The sequence below is a fragment of the Agelaius tricolor genome, unplaced genomic scaffold (assembly GCF_023055355.1).
Source record: "Agelaius tricolor isolate 1412-34295 unplaced genomic scaffold, bAgeTri1.0.p SCAF_32, whole genome shotgun sequence".
NCBI lineage: Eukaryota > Metazoa > Chordata > Aves > Passeriformes > Icteridae > Agelaius > Agelaius tricolor.
The window spans coordinates 2,904,685-2,920,779 of record NW_027269292.1 but is presented as its reverse complement, the minus strand read 5'-3'; the positions used below and the strand labels follow the sequence as shown (position 1 = coordinate 2,920,779).

Genomic DNA, 16,095 nt, shown 5'->3' with positions numbered 1-16,095 from the left:
GGGCGGGGCCTCCGGTCGCTCCCACGTGACCGGCGCCCGCTGACCAATAGCCGCCCGTTGTCCCAGTCACGTGACGCGGACGGACGGGCGCGCGGTCGCCCCGCCCCTTCTCTGCCGAGGCTACGCCCTCTTCTGCCCCCCTCTCCCGCCTTCGCCGCTGTCAGTCGGGTTTTCGCGCCTCGGCCGTGACGTCACGCAGCTAGCGCGTGCCCTGCCCGCCGCTGACGTCACGCTTCGCTGACGTCACCGGCCGCCGGTCCGTGCGCCGGGGCCGCCTCCCGGGGCCGCCTCCCGGGGCCGCCTCCCGCACCCGCCGCGCTTCCCGCCCCGCCCCGCCCCGCGGATGCGCGGCCCTTCCGGGGCCGAGGTTCGCCCGCCCCGCCCCGCCCGCTCCGCCCCGCCGCTGCCGCCGCCGCCTCGCTGCTGCCGCGGCTGCCCATGGAGGCCGCCGCCGCCGAGGCCGAGGTGCGGCTCCTCTTGCAGGAGGCTCGGGAGAGCATCGAGGCGGCGCGGAGCTACCGGCGGGAGCTGCAGCAGCGGCTGCGGGGGCTGCACCAGGCGCGGGAGCAGGTGAGGAAATGGGACGGGACGGGACCGGGTTCTCCGGAGCTGCCCCGGGAGGAGCGGCCGGAGCCCTGCCCGGGCTGTGCCTGCCCGGTGCCCGCAGGCGGCCCCCGCTGCGGGCGGCGGGCCCTGGCCGCTCCTCTCCCGGGGCGCGGCGTTTGTCCGTGGTTCCTGTCCGCCGGGAGAGCCGGGATGGGGCTCAGGTGTGGGCAGGGTGGAGGAGGGGGAGCCCCGGGGGTGATGAGAGCCCCGGGACCGGCGGGGGTGCCGGAGATGGAGCGTGTGGCAATGGCAAATGTGCGACGTGTCGGAGGAAAGGGATGCGAGCTGAAGTCTCTTACTGAGCTGAGCTTCGTTTTCTGGGAGCAGAGGGAGCTTTCCCAGCCACGAATAAATACCTTAAAGAACGACGCTTCCAAAGTAGCTGGGATTTAAGTCTGATTTAATGGGGTGTGTTATGCTCATTCTCACATGGGATGCCTGCCTGGGCAGCTGCTCCCTGGCCTGGATGCTGTGCTGAATGAAGGCTGCTTGCTGTCCCCATGCTCCGCAGGGCCCGGGTCACGTACCCGTGGGTCGGGCGGGAGGGCTGCCGGCATTCCCGGTTAGCCGGTTTGGCTGGAGCCGGGCAGGGCTCCCGTGGGGCTGTGAGCCACCCGCGGGAGATGCAGGAGCAGATAGGAGGGACAGAGAGCCGCAGTGCCGGGCTGGCTCCTCTGCCCAGGCAGCCTCTCAGCACATGGAGGTTTGCAGGCTGGAAGTGATGCCTTGCTGTCTTTGATTCAGCTCTGCGAGGGGTAAATAAAAACCCCAACAAAACCAAACTTAGGGAGTGTTTCCGTGGTGACCCGTTGGTTTTTCCGAAGTGGATCACGTTAGTGCAGAAACCTGCTGTGAATCTGCTGGGTGAGTGTCCTGTTCCCAGAGCATGTGGGTGATCATTGGACATTTAATTAGGCAGCACTGAAACCACAGACTGCTTAAGAAAATGAATTGTTCGTGGCTGTCTTTCATCCAAACCTTGTCATCTCAAAGTGTTGCTGGGCAGTGAGAGGCAGCCCTTTGTGCAGTGAGTGTGTAGTTAGCTCACCTTTCCTTTTGCTCTTGCGGGCAATTCCTTTGCTGTGTGCGTGTTTCTGTTTTCTCTCTTTCCATCCTCTTGCTGTTTTGTGCACATCCAAGAGTTCCCTGTGTTCCCAAGGTGCTGAGTGTGCAAGACTGGGGTTTGTATAGTGGCAGCTTTATTATTTGAGGGCTGGTTGGCTGATGATGGGACTGGATCACTCATGTTGCATCCTTTTCCTTTGGACCAATGGGATGTGATTTTCTGCAAACTTCACAGAGCTCTGCGTGTTCAGGGACTTGCATTTCCTCTTTTGTATGATGAGCAGTATCTAATTCTGTGGCTGAGCTGCTGAATTTGTATCTGCCTGTAATGGAGGTAAAATGCTTGGAGAAGTGAGTGTTCTGTCTTCCTTTGCCCCACCCCGTCACAAAGCTAAATACTTCCTTTTTTCCCTCAAGCATTGAACTTACAAAAAAAGGGAAACAGAGCTGTGTGGCAGCTGCAGACCTTCATGAGTATTTGGTGAAGAGGAAATTTATTTTACCTAACCAGAGAACTTCCTGTGTTGGTTGTCTGTACTTTTAAACATCTAGAAATTACGTGTAAGGCCATCAGCGCGCTGCAGCATTTCCTTGTGTGCGTGACTTAGAAATGTCGTTCACAGGGAGATGTTTACTTCTGATTTTTGCATCTTTAGCTCAGGGATGTTCAAGTGTGTTTTCTTCCCAAAAAAGCCAGATTCAGCAAGTGTGCAGACATTTTAATGAGCACTTGTAGAACCTTCTGTGGTCAGGTTCTTCCGGAATCAAAACAGACTTGCTGTTCACCCTGTCCGGTCCCCAAGGGTAGCTGTTTGAACAAAATTGAAAAGAAAGCAGTTTTATGAGGATTTTTAAAATCCAGTGAAGTGATAGCACTTAAAAAAGTGCTCCTAGATAGTTTTCTGAAAGTCTGATAGGTTTTTGTTTGCAAGGAGGATTACCAGAGGATGGCAGAGTGTTTTTAAGTAGGATTACAGCAGTGGGGTTTTTTGAGGGGCAGCAGGGAGGAGATCTACAGAGCATTTGGACTTTTCTGACAAGAAAAATTCCTTGATTGAAGCACCCATAACCCATGTTGTATTTTGCTTAGTTAATATGCTCTTCCCCTCATCCAGGCTGGTTTCTTTGCCTCCCTTCCTGCTGTACATGTACTAAAAATGACTTCACTAATTTGTTAACTGCCAGTGATGATTTTTTAAAGCAGACTCCACTTGCAGCTTTTCTCCAGCAAGTGTGGGTGAGATGCTTCAGAAAAATAAAAGATGTGCATGGCCTTTGCCTTTATCCTGAATCCTTCTTTCCTGTTACTTGAATTCAGATCAAAGATAGTGCTACATCCACCAGAGATGTGCTTGAGCAGCATTTCAGTGATTTGAAAGGGACCCTGAAGAAGCTGCTGGACGAGCGCCTGACGTCCCTGCTGCAGGAGGTGGATGTCATAGAGCAGGAGAGCATCAAGCCCCTGGATGAGTGCCAGAAGCTGATCGAGCACGGGGTCAGCACGGCCGATGATCTGCTCCGGGAAGGTGAGGCAGGACCTGGTGCTGAGTCTTAGCTCTGCCTTCCAGTGTGGCTCTGTCAAACGTCTGGAGTATTCCCATTATTATCACTGTGTTTGGCTCATTTTGGGCTTGCCTCAAACTACATGTTAAGAATTGGGTAGATGTAGTGAAGAGCTGATCATTATTATCTCCTACAAATCTGTATTTCAGCATTTCACTCCAGTCCTGGGGTGTACATGTGTCAGTGTAGCCTCTCCTGAAGGGCAGGAAGTACCTATTTGAGAATTATTTCACTGCAGAGACATTCTCTACCTCTCCAGGGTAGACAGAAAAATATGTCAGGCTACTTTGGAATAAAATACATTGTGGGTACCACTAGAGCAAAGTGTCTGTTTTGGTGAAGTAAATTATGTCTGTCTTGCTGAAATAGCTGAAATAAACACATTGTCCTGCTGAGTGTAATTATGTTATTGTTGGTGGGGAACATGAGGAATCAAATGGCCATTGTATGGGGAAAATTTCTCTAAGAAGTCTTAAGATGAGGCAGACAAAAATGGACATGTAGAATATTATTGTAAGGTCCAGACTATACCCTGCTGATGCTAAATACCTCGGCAGAAAGGAATGTCACTCTTGCCTGTTTTCCCCAGGCTGGAGAACCTACTGGGAGCATGTCTGAGCCATGAGTGTGTTGGCAGTTTCCTTGCATTGTTCTCATGTCTCAACTTTAACTTGCTTTCAGCATGAGCTCAGTTCTGGGAGCTGAGCTGTGTCCCAGGGGTGGGAAAGCTCCCAGTTCCTCCTCAGCCCTGAGCTTTGTGCTGGCTGGGGAGCTCAGTGCCTCCTGCTCACAGGAGCAGTGACCGTGTTTAGGGATTAATTTGCTGGGTTTTTTTCTACCACCACAGCTCTGGGACAGCTGGTGTTCACCTTGATTTTATTTTAAGTCTCAGGTTACCGAATCAGCGTGGTGGCAGAAGGTTTTTGTGTGAAATTCTGTGGGGTCTGATGAGGAGCTGACTCGCTGCAGTTCCCATTCCCCCGGGTGCTCTGAGCAGGAGCATCACCAGGGCTGTGGGCAGGACCAGCACAGGCTGCAGCTGAGGCACACAGGAGTTAAACCTCCATGGTTATTAAATCTCCTGCTGCCAATTATGACGTGTGCTTTCCTTCAGAGATTTGTAACGTGTGTAATCCTCCACTTGGAAAAGGACTGAGCTGGCTGAAGTTGTAAATTACCCTAAAGTCAGCAGACAGGAGACTGGAGCATATGTCTCTGTAAGATGAAGTGTGGGATGCTACTTTATATGGAAAGCTTAGGAAAATATTTGTCTTTATCTCCACACTCTATTGCATGGATTAGATTATTTCCTTCATTGTGACAACGATTGTGATTGTAACAAACAGAACAATGATTGACATTATCTCTTGCTTTTAAGTGCCTGCTTTTTTATTATCTGATCAGTGAATGTGCTTTGCTTTTTTCTTCATTTAAAGCTAGTGGAGAAAGGGATTAATAATCCTGGTTTTTTTTTTTGTCATCTGACCCCAGTTCTGCTTCTGTCTGAGACCTGAGGCAAATTATTACATCTGTTATGGGTGTGTCTACAGGTAGCTTTGAGAGCTTCAAAAGTTGCTAGATAGGCTTTATATTGTTACCTGTAATTGCATTTTCTAGCTAAGACTAGCAAAAGTGCTGAGAGTGCTTCACATTTAATTGGTTGTTCATGTCAGAACTGGTTATTCTTTGAAGCAAAGAATGCCTTCTGTGGATGTTGTCTCATTAGAAATATTTTTACTGTTTGGTTGCAGGAGAGAGTGCAGTCGATGGAGATGTGGGACAACAGAATGAGAAACTTTGCAACTTTACAAAAAAAGCTTTACATATTCAGCTAGATAGGTAAGACACCAACATTCTGAGGTGGTCTGAGGCAGTGGCACCTGTGCCCTTCTTTGTAGGGGATCTTTTCTCCTTTGAAACAAAAGCTTTCTGCTCCATTGCCTCAAAAAATTCATTTGAGGTGCTGCTGTCCTGCTTGTTTCACAGACTCTCTTTGGGGCTGGCACTCACAGAATGAAGGGGGTTTTCACCCTCCATATGTTCTGTGGGAATATAGGCTGTTTATTGGTAAAGGATGAAGCCACTCCCTGTAGAACAGCCTGTGTTTCAGAGTATTTGCTGACAAACAGTCTGGTTAGGGCTGAAACACAATGTTTGCTGAGTCTTTTAAGTTTGGAGTGCACGTGCCAATTTCTGCAGCTGTTCTCTCTTTGCAAATCTGCACAGATTCAAGTGTATGGATGAAATTTGAATTTGTGGAAGCCGGCCTCTCTCATTACAGCAAACTTTCCTTTCTCAGCTTACCAGAAGTGCCTTCCTTGGTTGACGTGCCTTGTTTATCTGCCCAGCTGGATGACTGCCTCCTTACTATATTGAAAAATCAAATATTCAGACATGGAACTGTGGCATCCCGCCCACCTGTACAGCTGGAGGAGTTTGTGGAAAAGCCTGGAGGTATTTTAGTCCGATGGTGTAAGGTAGGTAAAATATCCTGTGTGAAATTCCTTTAGACTTGGGTTTTTTCTAAAAAAAACCCAAACAATCCACTTTCTTTCTGAGCTCTCTACTGCCTTCCAAAGACTAGTCCACTCCAGTGTGGAGTTAAAAACCTTAAGTTGTTTTTATGGTAATGGTGTCATTTAAAGACAAGGCAGTGCAGTGATGGTGTGTGGCTGGTGCTGGGTTTGTGTCTGCCTGCAGTGACACTTGCTTTAGCAGACCCAGGAGGAAGCTGGACCTGCTCTGTTACACTTTTACCCCTAAACACCTTTGTGTTCTTAGGGAGATGCAGTGGGTAGAAAAAGAAAATATTATTATATTAGCTAGTCCAGTAGTCTTTCTCTTCAACATACAAAAACTATTTTTGAGTAAACCACTGCTGTGGTCTGATGTGGTTTAGTTGTTGTTGGACAGCTCTGTGCTCCTTGGCAGCATCAAACAAACCTTTGTTGTTCTAGCAACAGCCACTCATTGCTGGCCACCCTTCAGTTGTGAAGGATGTGGACTCAGGTTGTTAAACCATAGGCACTGCTCTCAGGTGGGGTCTGATTTTCTGTGCTGTACAGGAGTTCCCAGGATTTGGTTGTGCCTGGGGGATAATGGAGGGGTTTTTTTGAGGGGGTGTGTGTGTAAATATCTTTTGACTCAGAGATATCAAAGAACTGCAAATCACTCCCTGGAACGCTTTATGAAGGACAACGCTGATTTTCCCTTGCTGTTAAAAACTGGCACAGAATTTCTTCTGCAAAGTTGTTTTCAGCTTTTGGCTGAAGGATCTTTTTATACCTCTGCTAGAATGAGCAGCCTTCTGTTAAATGTTTCTTCTTCTGTAGATATTTTCTAACTGTAATAAAATAATTCTGATACATCTGTTGGTTCAGACACTGATGTTGGCTCAGACACTGATGTTACTTTCTACAAGGCACATTTTCTGCTCTGAAGTACCTTGTGAGTGATCACCTGCAGTGCTGTCCTGACACCGCCCCTGCAGAGGGGAGGGAGAGCCAGAGGGCTCCTTTGTGACGCAGTGACCGTTTCCGCAGGTGGATGAGGATTTCTCAGCCCAGGATTACCGGCTGCAGTTCCGCAAGAGCCCGGGCAGCCCCTTTGAGGACGTGTACGTGGGCTCAGAGCCCGAGTTCCTGGTGCTGCACATGGACCCCCACGTGGATTACCAGTTCCGGGTGTGCGCGCGCGGGGACGGGCGCCAGGAGTGGAGCCCCTGGAGCGTGGCCCAGACCGGCCGCACCACGCTGGTGCCCCACGGTACGTCGAGCCCCACGGACGTGGCATGAGCTGTCCCTCTGGCCTGCAATGCATTCTTGGCTTCCTTGGCTGAGGAACACTCAGTGAGCCTTTCCCAGGTGGCTCGCTGCTTCCTTAGCTTTGGAAAGCATGTGAGCCAGAAGAAAAGCATTATTTTTTCTTCTCCCTCACCACAACATAAGGATTCTTGATGACCTACAGTGTTGGGGAAGATGAAACAGGAAAGCCTTATAAATATGATTGTCTGGCAAAAGATTTTGAGAATATAGAAACTATAAGTGAGATTGAAATGAAAGCAAGCTTTGAGATCCCTTAGTTTCTGAACAACTGCAGAACAATGGTGTGGCCAGCTGAAGGTGATCCCCTTTTGATGAAACAAGACCCTCTGCGTGCAGGCAGGTCCAAGGGTCAGAGCAGACCCTGCCAGTTTGGCAGAAGGGGTCCAAAGAGGAGTTTTTAGGGTTTAAAATCTAACACAGTACGGTAATGTAGTGATTCTTATAGGCTGTATGTAAATGCTCTAGGATTTGTATCTTGTACTAGATTGGTTAGTGAGAATTAGAATATTCAACACAGAAGAAGATTTATTGTATTGTAACGGGAACCTCACTTTCTTACCTCTTGTCTCTTAGTTCTTCCCTCTTAGCTCTTACTTTTCTATGCTCTTACCCCTTTTACTCTCTTATGTTTTTACCCTCTTTCCCTCTCATCCTCTCTCCCCCTCTCTTCTCTGGGGCCTGCTCTGAGCTGTGGCTGGCAGCTCCCAGCAGGGCCCTGCACCCAGGCCCTTTGCAATGAACCCCAAGTTCCTGACCTGGCTGCAGAGATCTCTCGTCTCTGTCCGTCCCCACCATCCTACCCCCTGACGCTCCTACACTACAGCTCCTAACAAGCTCTTATCTTGGAGAGAGGAAAATTTAAATTTTCTCTTCACTTAGAAATTTCTAAGCACAGTGGGTAATGAAGGCTTTCCTTTTCTTACAATAAGACTTGGCAGGGATTGCAGCAAAGAGTGAACTCCTGGTGAACTCTGAGCTGGAAAATACTTTTTGTAATTGCAGTTTATTTGAAAAACAAATCTCTCCATAAGAAAAAGGCAAAACCAGCCCCTGTTTTTAACATAGCTTAAGCTGCATGAGGTGCACTGAGTAGACATTGGGACTGGCTTGATTTGGCACAGACAGGACCAAGTTGAGATTCACAATTTTCTTGCTTTTTTGTTTGTTTTCTTTGAAGAATGGACAGCTGGTCTGGAGGGTTACAGCTTGAGCAGCCGAAGAAACATAGCACTCCGGAATGATTCTCAGTCCTGTGGTGTGCTCTACTCCAAAGCTCCTACTTATTTCTGTGGGCAGACATTAACATTCAGGCAAGTCCTTTTTGGGTGGCTGGTGGCTGGTGCATCCCCTGTGAGCTGTCACATCTGAGTTGTGTGTAAACCTGAGGCACGTTTGAGTTGTAAATCAGCTCAGCTCCAGTCAAGGTAGTGCCTCTATGTGACATCTGACCTTCCTGTAGTTCTGCTTCCTGGCTTTGTAGGAAAACACCTGATGTTTTTGTAGGACCTGCACTTTCATAAAAGTGAGTGAACTCCTGAGGGATGGTAAAATATAGTTCATGCTGAGCAGATCTGTGGAATGTTGAACTTCCTGATGTTTTGTAGCAGCTGTTACTGGCTGAAGTCAATGGAGCTTTGCCTCTAGCTCCTTTTAACCTTGGGTCAGGGGTGCTTTCCTTCCCAGACTAATCACTGGCTCTGAAGACTTTGACATGAAAACACTGATGTGCTGTTGGGATGACAGTCTGGCAGCGATGCCTGTGACATGTGAGATAATTAGTGCTGGTCAGACTACTGCTTGAAACTGGCACTAGAAGATCCAGAGTGGAGAAGGGATCTTGTGAATTTCAAGCTTTCCATTTGACACAGAACATGATTAAAAACCTTGGCAGCTTTGCTGCCTGTCATCCTATCCCTGAGATGATGCTGTTTAACAGGGTATGAGGAAAGTCCTTGTGGATATGTCAGTTGTGATTACAGACCTCAGAGACTATGAAGCTTTGTTTAATCTTTTCCCTGGTTAAATAAAACTACTTGCTGTACAGCAGGCAGCCCCCACAGGCAATTGAAAAGGGCTGTTCATGATACTTTCATGACTTATTCCATGGTGTTTCATTTATCCCTTCCTGATAATGGATTATGTTAACTTTAGATGGTTGTAGTGTGAGGATGTATTCAGTTGCCCTGTCTGAGATGGATAAAAAGATCTAAAGCTTTCATTTGATATCTGTTGCTAGATTTAACTTCTCTTGGCTCAGCAATGCCTGTGAAATTAAAGGCAGAACCTTGAGGTTTCCCTTGGTTCTCTCTCAGTCCAGTGCTTTTTATTTTTTTTATTGGTAGCATATGAAAATGTTTTGCTTCACATTTTGGTTATGGACTTCTCTCCAAGTCCGTAACCATCCTGATTGTTTCAGGATGGCAGAGCTCAAACAAGCACATGTCCACAAGAACTATCGTGACACGAATCTTGAGGTTAGAGACAACCTCAAAATTTTGTTTTGTTCCTCTTCCAAGGTCCAAGAGTAGCTTCTTGTTTGGAAGTGTGAGAGATTTTCTTGGGCTGGGAGATGTAGTACTTGGTGCTTGACTTCCTCCAGCTGTTGGAACACAAGTTATTATTCTCAAGCAGCTCTGTGTTCTCTGTGTTCAGGACCCAGGCACAGCTTGTCAGTGAGCAGTGAAGTTGTGATAAACACAGTGCTTTGTGTCTACATTTTAAAGATAAACTGTGGCAGTTGTCCTGAGCTGAAGCATTTGGCCAAGCTGTAGGAAAACATCACTGCTTTAGGTCAAGTCTCCTCCTGTTGCCTTGCTCCAGGGAGCTGCCCTCAGGGAATGGAACATCTCTCCACAGCTCTCCATCTCCCTAAAGCTTTCTTTGCTGTGGGCAGGCACACAGTGATTTGGGCTCACCCTGCAGATGCCCTGTGGTGCTCACACTCTGTCAGGAACCCAGCACAGCTCTGCTGACAGCTGAGGCTGAGGCAGTGCCTGTGATGCCCATGGATGGACCGTGGATGGACCTCTCTGTGCTCTGAGGCAAATGGAAACTGGAGGGGGTTAACCAGGTGCAGTGTCTGGGCTGCAGTGGCAGAGACAAGGTTTTGTTGTGCAGCATTTTTGTTGTGCACCAAAAGGAAGTTGAAATCTCCTTTAGGGTTGCTTTGGGAAAAGATGGTGGATCGCTTCCAAAGTAAAAGCTTCTTGGAGATTCAAGTAATCGTTTTTCCTTTGCTTTACAGTGCAGGGCTATTGCTCTCTTAGTGCCATTCCCAGGGGACTGAAAACCTAATGGAGTGCAAAAGTAAAACATGGTTCCAATTTTATCTTTGCCTCTAAAGAGTTAACTCATTGTGTGCCAGTCCACTGTCCCCTTTAATTGCTGTTTCCTGAAAGTTCTGCTGAAGTTTTCCTTTGTTTGCCAACAACCAAAGATCAGTCTGTTCTTTCTCTCAAGCTGCAATGAAAATAACAACTGCTTTACTTTCTAGGAAAGACCTGAGTCACTCAGGCTCTCTGTAAAGTAGGATTTAGCACCTTTGAGAGGTGGCAGTACAAGAGAAGGGACTTAAGTCCAGAACAGCCCTTCAGTGTATGAACTGTGCAGCCTCACTCCTCTGCTGGGGCCCACAGGGAACTGAGTCCCTGGTCATTTGCACAACTTGTTTGCATTTTCTTCAGAGATTCTTTCCCCAGACTAAAACTCTAAATACAGCTGAGCAGAGGCCAGACATGTAAATGCTCTTCTAGGCATTGCTTGGTTTGCACCAGGCTGATTTATTACAAAAGCCCAAACCAAATACACCCCCAAAACAACACCCCATCCTCATCATCCCATTACAGCAGAATATGCCAGGGTCCAAAGAACCTATTTCAGTCATGCTTATGAAATCCCTGCTAAAGCTACAGCTGTCTTGACATAATACATGATGCTGACCAGTAGTGTGGTATAGCTGATGGTCCAGCTGAGCATATTGTATGCTTCAGACAACTGGAAATAATTTTGAAAGGTCATTTCTAAGCTGTGACAGTGGAGAATTGTATTAAATAGCACTGGAAGTTTGCAGGAAGCAAGGGTTTGCTTCATATTTTGTACAGATTAATAGAGTATTGCTCAGTGGAGCTCTTGGGAAAGCTGGCGGGAATTTTGTCATTCACCAGGGATCTCCCCAAAAGTTTGGGTGAAATGTTGAGAACCCTGGAGCACAGTACAGGAGTCTGGAGTGACTGTCTGGATTTCATTTAAATGTTTGGACTTTACCTTTTTCTTGTTAGGATTGAGACCGTGGGGCAGCCGGACCGGCGGGACAGCCTGGGCGTGTGCGCGGAGCAGCGCAACGGCGACGAGTCCCTGCAGCGGGACCAGGCCGTGTGCATCAGCACCAACGGTGAGTCTGAGCCACACAGCCACACAAACACCTCCTGGGGGGAGACTTTAGAGATCAGCGAGTCCAACCCATGCCCCAACACCTCAGCTAAACCCTGGCACCCAGTGCCACATCCAGTCCCCTTTTAAACACACCCAGGGATGGTGACTCCACCACCTCCCCAGGCAGAACATTCCAGAACTTTATCACCCTTTCTGTAAAAAACTTTTTCCTAATATCCAACCCATATTTCCCTTGGCACAGCTTGAGACTGTGTCCTCTGGTTCTGTCAGTGCTGCCTGGAGAAAGAGCCCAACACCCCACCTGAGCACAGGCACCTTCCTGGGAGTTGTAGAGAGTGATAAGGTCACCCCTGAGTCTCCTTTTTCTCCAGGCTGAGCACCCTCAGCTGCCTCAGTGGTTCCTCACAGGGTTTGTGTTCCCTCTCCAGCCTCATTGCTCTCCTCTGGATGTGTTTGAGCATCTCAACATCCTCCCCAAACTGAGGGGTCAGAACTGGACACAGCACTCGAGGTGTGCCCTCACCAGTGCCCAGTATAGGGGAAGGATGACCTCCCTGCTCCTGCTGGCCTCACTATTCCTGATCCAGGCAGGAATTTTCCTTCCCAAAACCCACAGCCCCTGGCTCTTTAGATCCCTACATGACACATGAGCAGCTTTCATGTATGTGCTGCTTGTGCAGTTAAAAATCCTTGGTGAGATCACAGATCTCTTCCTGCTAGCAGTTATTGCAGCCTGTTCCATGTGACAAGACAAATGTAGCAGGGTTACTTCCCTATTTGCCTGCAAAAAATAGAGAGATGTGTTCTTGCACGTTAGTATGTACAGAAAATGAGAAATACTGTTAGATCTGCTGACTCTTTCAGGGGCAGTATTTGTAAATGGAAAAGAGATGACAAACCAGCTGCCTGCTGTTACTTCTGGCTCCACTGTGACATTTGACATGGAAGTTGTGCAGTTTGGACCCTGTGGCAACGAGGGAGGAAACTTCAAGCTTCGAGTAACCATCAGCTCTAACAACAGAGAAGTGGTCTTTGACTGGGTACTTGATCAGTGCTGTGGCTCTTTGTATTTTGGATGTTCATTCTCATACCCAGGCTGGAAGGTTTTGGTCTTTTAGCAGTGAGTAAAGGGATTTTTTTGTTCTTGCTGTAAAGTTAAAAGCTGAGTTTCCAGCTGTTTGACAACAATCTGGTAACAAACCCCTGTCTTTATAGTACTTGAACTCCACTATATTGTACTTCATACTGGATTCATTTAAACAATAATTGTGAAACATTGGATTTGTTACTCCAGAAGAGCTAGAAACAAGCATTTGTGTAGGCAAATTAATTTAAGCAGTCCATCAGACCTTTCCCTTTTTTCCTCTAAACTTGATTTTTGTCAGTATTTCATTGTACTCGTCTCAGGGTACGCGCGTTGTGTAGAATTAACTTTGCTTAAAGCTGCTGCTCTGTGAAATTAGTGTTTTAGGGGTGGTAATGGACCAAAGTTGTATTTCTGCCACTCAGAGCACAGTATTTAGAGCAGTGAGGTCCTGCTGTGCTTCCTTGTGCACGATGCTGCCTTAGGGGTCTGTGTGGGCAGCGGGGCTGCCCGCGGCAGCCGCCCCCTCGCACATGGTACTGTTCATCCCTCTGCAGCAGGGAGCTCTGAGCCAGCCTGGGGCTCAGAGGGAGCCAGCCTGTTCCTGTCTCACTTAAGTGCCTTATTTCCATGCTTCTTGAGCTGCTTTCTGTGTTGTCACTTGGAATATGTTTTCTGTAGTAGCTGCGTGGGGATGCTTACGTTGACCATGCACAGTTGCCTCAAGCAGACCAAGCCAGAGCAGGATGTGATCCTGAGCCTCTCTGAATGTCTGCCCCGGTTACAATTCACACAGAGCCTGTGTCTGAGCAAGTCTCAGTGATTTGGTACCTGAGCTCACCCTGTGGATTGGCAGCTGTGATTCCTCAGAGCCCTTCTAAACTCAGAGACAGCCTTCTCTTACTGTGTGCCAACACAGGTGATGTTGTGATGTGCAGGATTCCCGGCAATCCCAAATTCTGCCTGGGGCCACGGGGCAGTCAGTGCAGGTCCATGGCCCAAGCACTGCAGACAGCTCCACCTGGAGTGAGGGAGATGGGCTTTGGGTGGGCTTCAGGCAGGCCCTGCCTGCATAGGTTTAACCTGGGGCAGTCAGAATTGAAGAGATGGTGGTAATTAAGCTGTCTCCTCCATCGAGTAGGATGGGATAAATAATAGTGTGAATTAAATTACTTGGAATTCAGAAGTTACGTAAAGTTACACACTTTTCCTCTAAGGACAACTAAGATGGATAGGCTCAGTCTCAAAGAGAGCCTATTCCTGGTCAAAAGATTGCAATGCTACTGGATTTAAGGAATATTTAAAAATAACATTCACTGATGGGCTTACCTCAAGTTCAATTGAAATTAAATATATTTTATCATGTTAGAGTAGCACTATTTTTATAAAGCCTAGACAATCATACATCATACTGCCTTTTCTTCAGTGGCAATGTGCTACATTAGCCCTCTATGCTACCATAATAAGCTTAAAGCATAAAGGCTTATTTTACAATTAATTAACATTGCCCATACTCACCACTGTCAGTACAAAAAGGTGAGCCATCCTGCCTGAATTTTTCCCCAAGAAGCTGTAGCAGGGCTACAAGAATTTCAGACAAGGAGAATGGCTGTTGGTATTTATACCAGTTACAGGAGAAAAAAATGTGTGCATTTAGATGAGTGCAAAGAACCTGCACAAGGCAGAGTTAGGGTGGAATGGGCAGGAAGACATGAAGTGAGAAAGACTGAGCTGCTGCAGGTCAGATCATCCACTGTTAGCCACAAAGGGCTTGCAGTACTCTCAGTTTTTCAAGCTTCACTAGTTCAGTGTTAGCAGAAAGAGAATACTGGCATATCCTGTGCTTTCAACGTTCTGTTCTCCTGTGAAGAGTGTTTTCAGTACTTTTACATAAAGGTTCAGTAGATGAAAGTGTCAGTCCTGCTCAGAGGGCTGGACAGGCACTCCAGACAGCAGCTGGCTTAAATCTTGCTCCATGTAGTAGTGCTGGCAGTTCTACTTACACACTTCAGGTATCAGGTACTAGTTGTAACTTAGTACTTCTACCATATGGAAAGTAAAATTGTGAATATCCACACTTGTGAGGTACCAATGGGTCAGGTACCTTTTCATCTGCTCTTGGAGGGGCTGGTCAGACTATAGATTCTTCAGGATATTTACTTACATATTAGAAAATAAAGCTTAAACCTTGAATTCAGGTACTTCCAGAGGTGGCAATGCCGTGTCAGGTTGTTCAGAATATCCACAGAAGCAGCTGAAGATGACTGTGAAGGGTCATGAGAGGCCCCTACTGCTGCCCTGGAGAGCTGGGGAGGAGGGCATGAGAAGTTTTTCTGCCTTCAGGCTTCAGCTGTGTGTTGAACAAGGGCAGTTTGCCAATGGTTCTTTTGTTGTTATTGTGGTGGTTTTGTTTTTTTATTTGAACTTGGCACAAGCCTCACTGTCCAAATTGCCAATGAGGTACTTTCAGCCACCTCTTGGAGCTGCACCTTGTGAACAGAGGAGGAGTGAAGAGTCTCAGGGCAAGAGACCCGAGGACTAAAGGAATAAAGGATGCAAAGAGGCGGAAGAGGCTTGAACTGAAAGGTGTAAATTCTGTTCTTCCGCAGCAGAGGTCAGCTGGATGGAAAACTTGACACTTCCTTTACAATTTGCACCTCTAGGTCTTGGAGCCCTGCAAGCAACAGAGTGTTAATGGCTTATGAAACCCAATCTTGAAAGTTGTTTTCCTAAGCTAGTACATTAACTTACCTCAACTAAGACTTATGTGTCAAGAGAAATTTGAATTTTTTTAAATAAAAGTTTTATCCCTCAACTGTGTATTGTCTAGAAAATTATTTATTGAGGCATAAAGCTGAGCACCACAGCATTCTAACAAGGTAAGAATATGTTTTCTAGAGCATTGCAGCCATCTTTAAGAGCTTCTCCCCATTTTTTTTCCCATTATTTAATCTTATGTCCTCAGAAGTCCCAATTTATTTCCAGGTTTCCCACCTGTGCACTTACCTTTATGTCCAAATTTTAACTGACATCTCTTGAAAAAATAATTTTCCCTTCTTTTAATAAAATTTGTTACAGCATCTATGAGCTACCTCCCTCAATATTCCATCCCAGCTGATTTGCCTGTCTCCATTTTACTGTTCCCATCTCTTACTGCTGCATTCTGTGGTGCAGCTCTTACACATCTGTAGTTTTTGGCCAGCAGCAGAGGTATTTAATCACCTTCAAATAAAGTCCCTGTTGGACTAACACACAGCTTTACTTCATTCCCTTAGTTCTGCTTTACCTGGAGCCTGTTCCAGTTCTTTGGTCTCTTTTAAAGGAAAAACAGCTTGTGAAACCAGTAAGTGAAGTTGCTGACTTGGCAGCTTTCTCTCATAAATACTCCATTCACATGAGCTTTCTTCATGACAAGATGCCAAGTGTTTCTCCTCCAGAGCTGCAGCTTCACTCTCAAATTGAACAGCCTAAAAGCTCCAGGTCAAAGTCAGGGAAGGACTTACCTACTGCAAAGCCTTTGTTTTCTTGGATGTGAAACCAGAGTCAGATTTGTAACAGGGA

General features: G+C 47.2%; 1 protein-coding gene across 1 annotated transcript; it reads left to right on the top strand.

The window, feature by feature from the left end:
• Positions 1-291: 291 nt before the first annotated feature.
• CRLF3 (cytokine receptor like factor 3) lies at positions 292-15,349 on the top strand. The gene is made up of 8 exons (XM_071451541.1): positions 292-570; positions 2,990-3,197; positions 4,986-5,073; positions 5,534-5,711; positions 6,777-6,999; positions 8,236-8,368; positions 11,336-11,448; positions 12,315-15,349. Exons 1-8 carry the CDS (start codon positions 439-441, stop codon positions 12,566-12,568), a joined length of 1,329 nt encoding a protein of 442 aa, XP_071307642.1. The 5' UTR covers positions 292-438; the 3' UTR covers positions 12,569-15,349.
• The last annotated feature ends 746 nt before the right edge of the window (positions 15,350-16,095 follow it).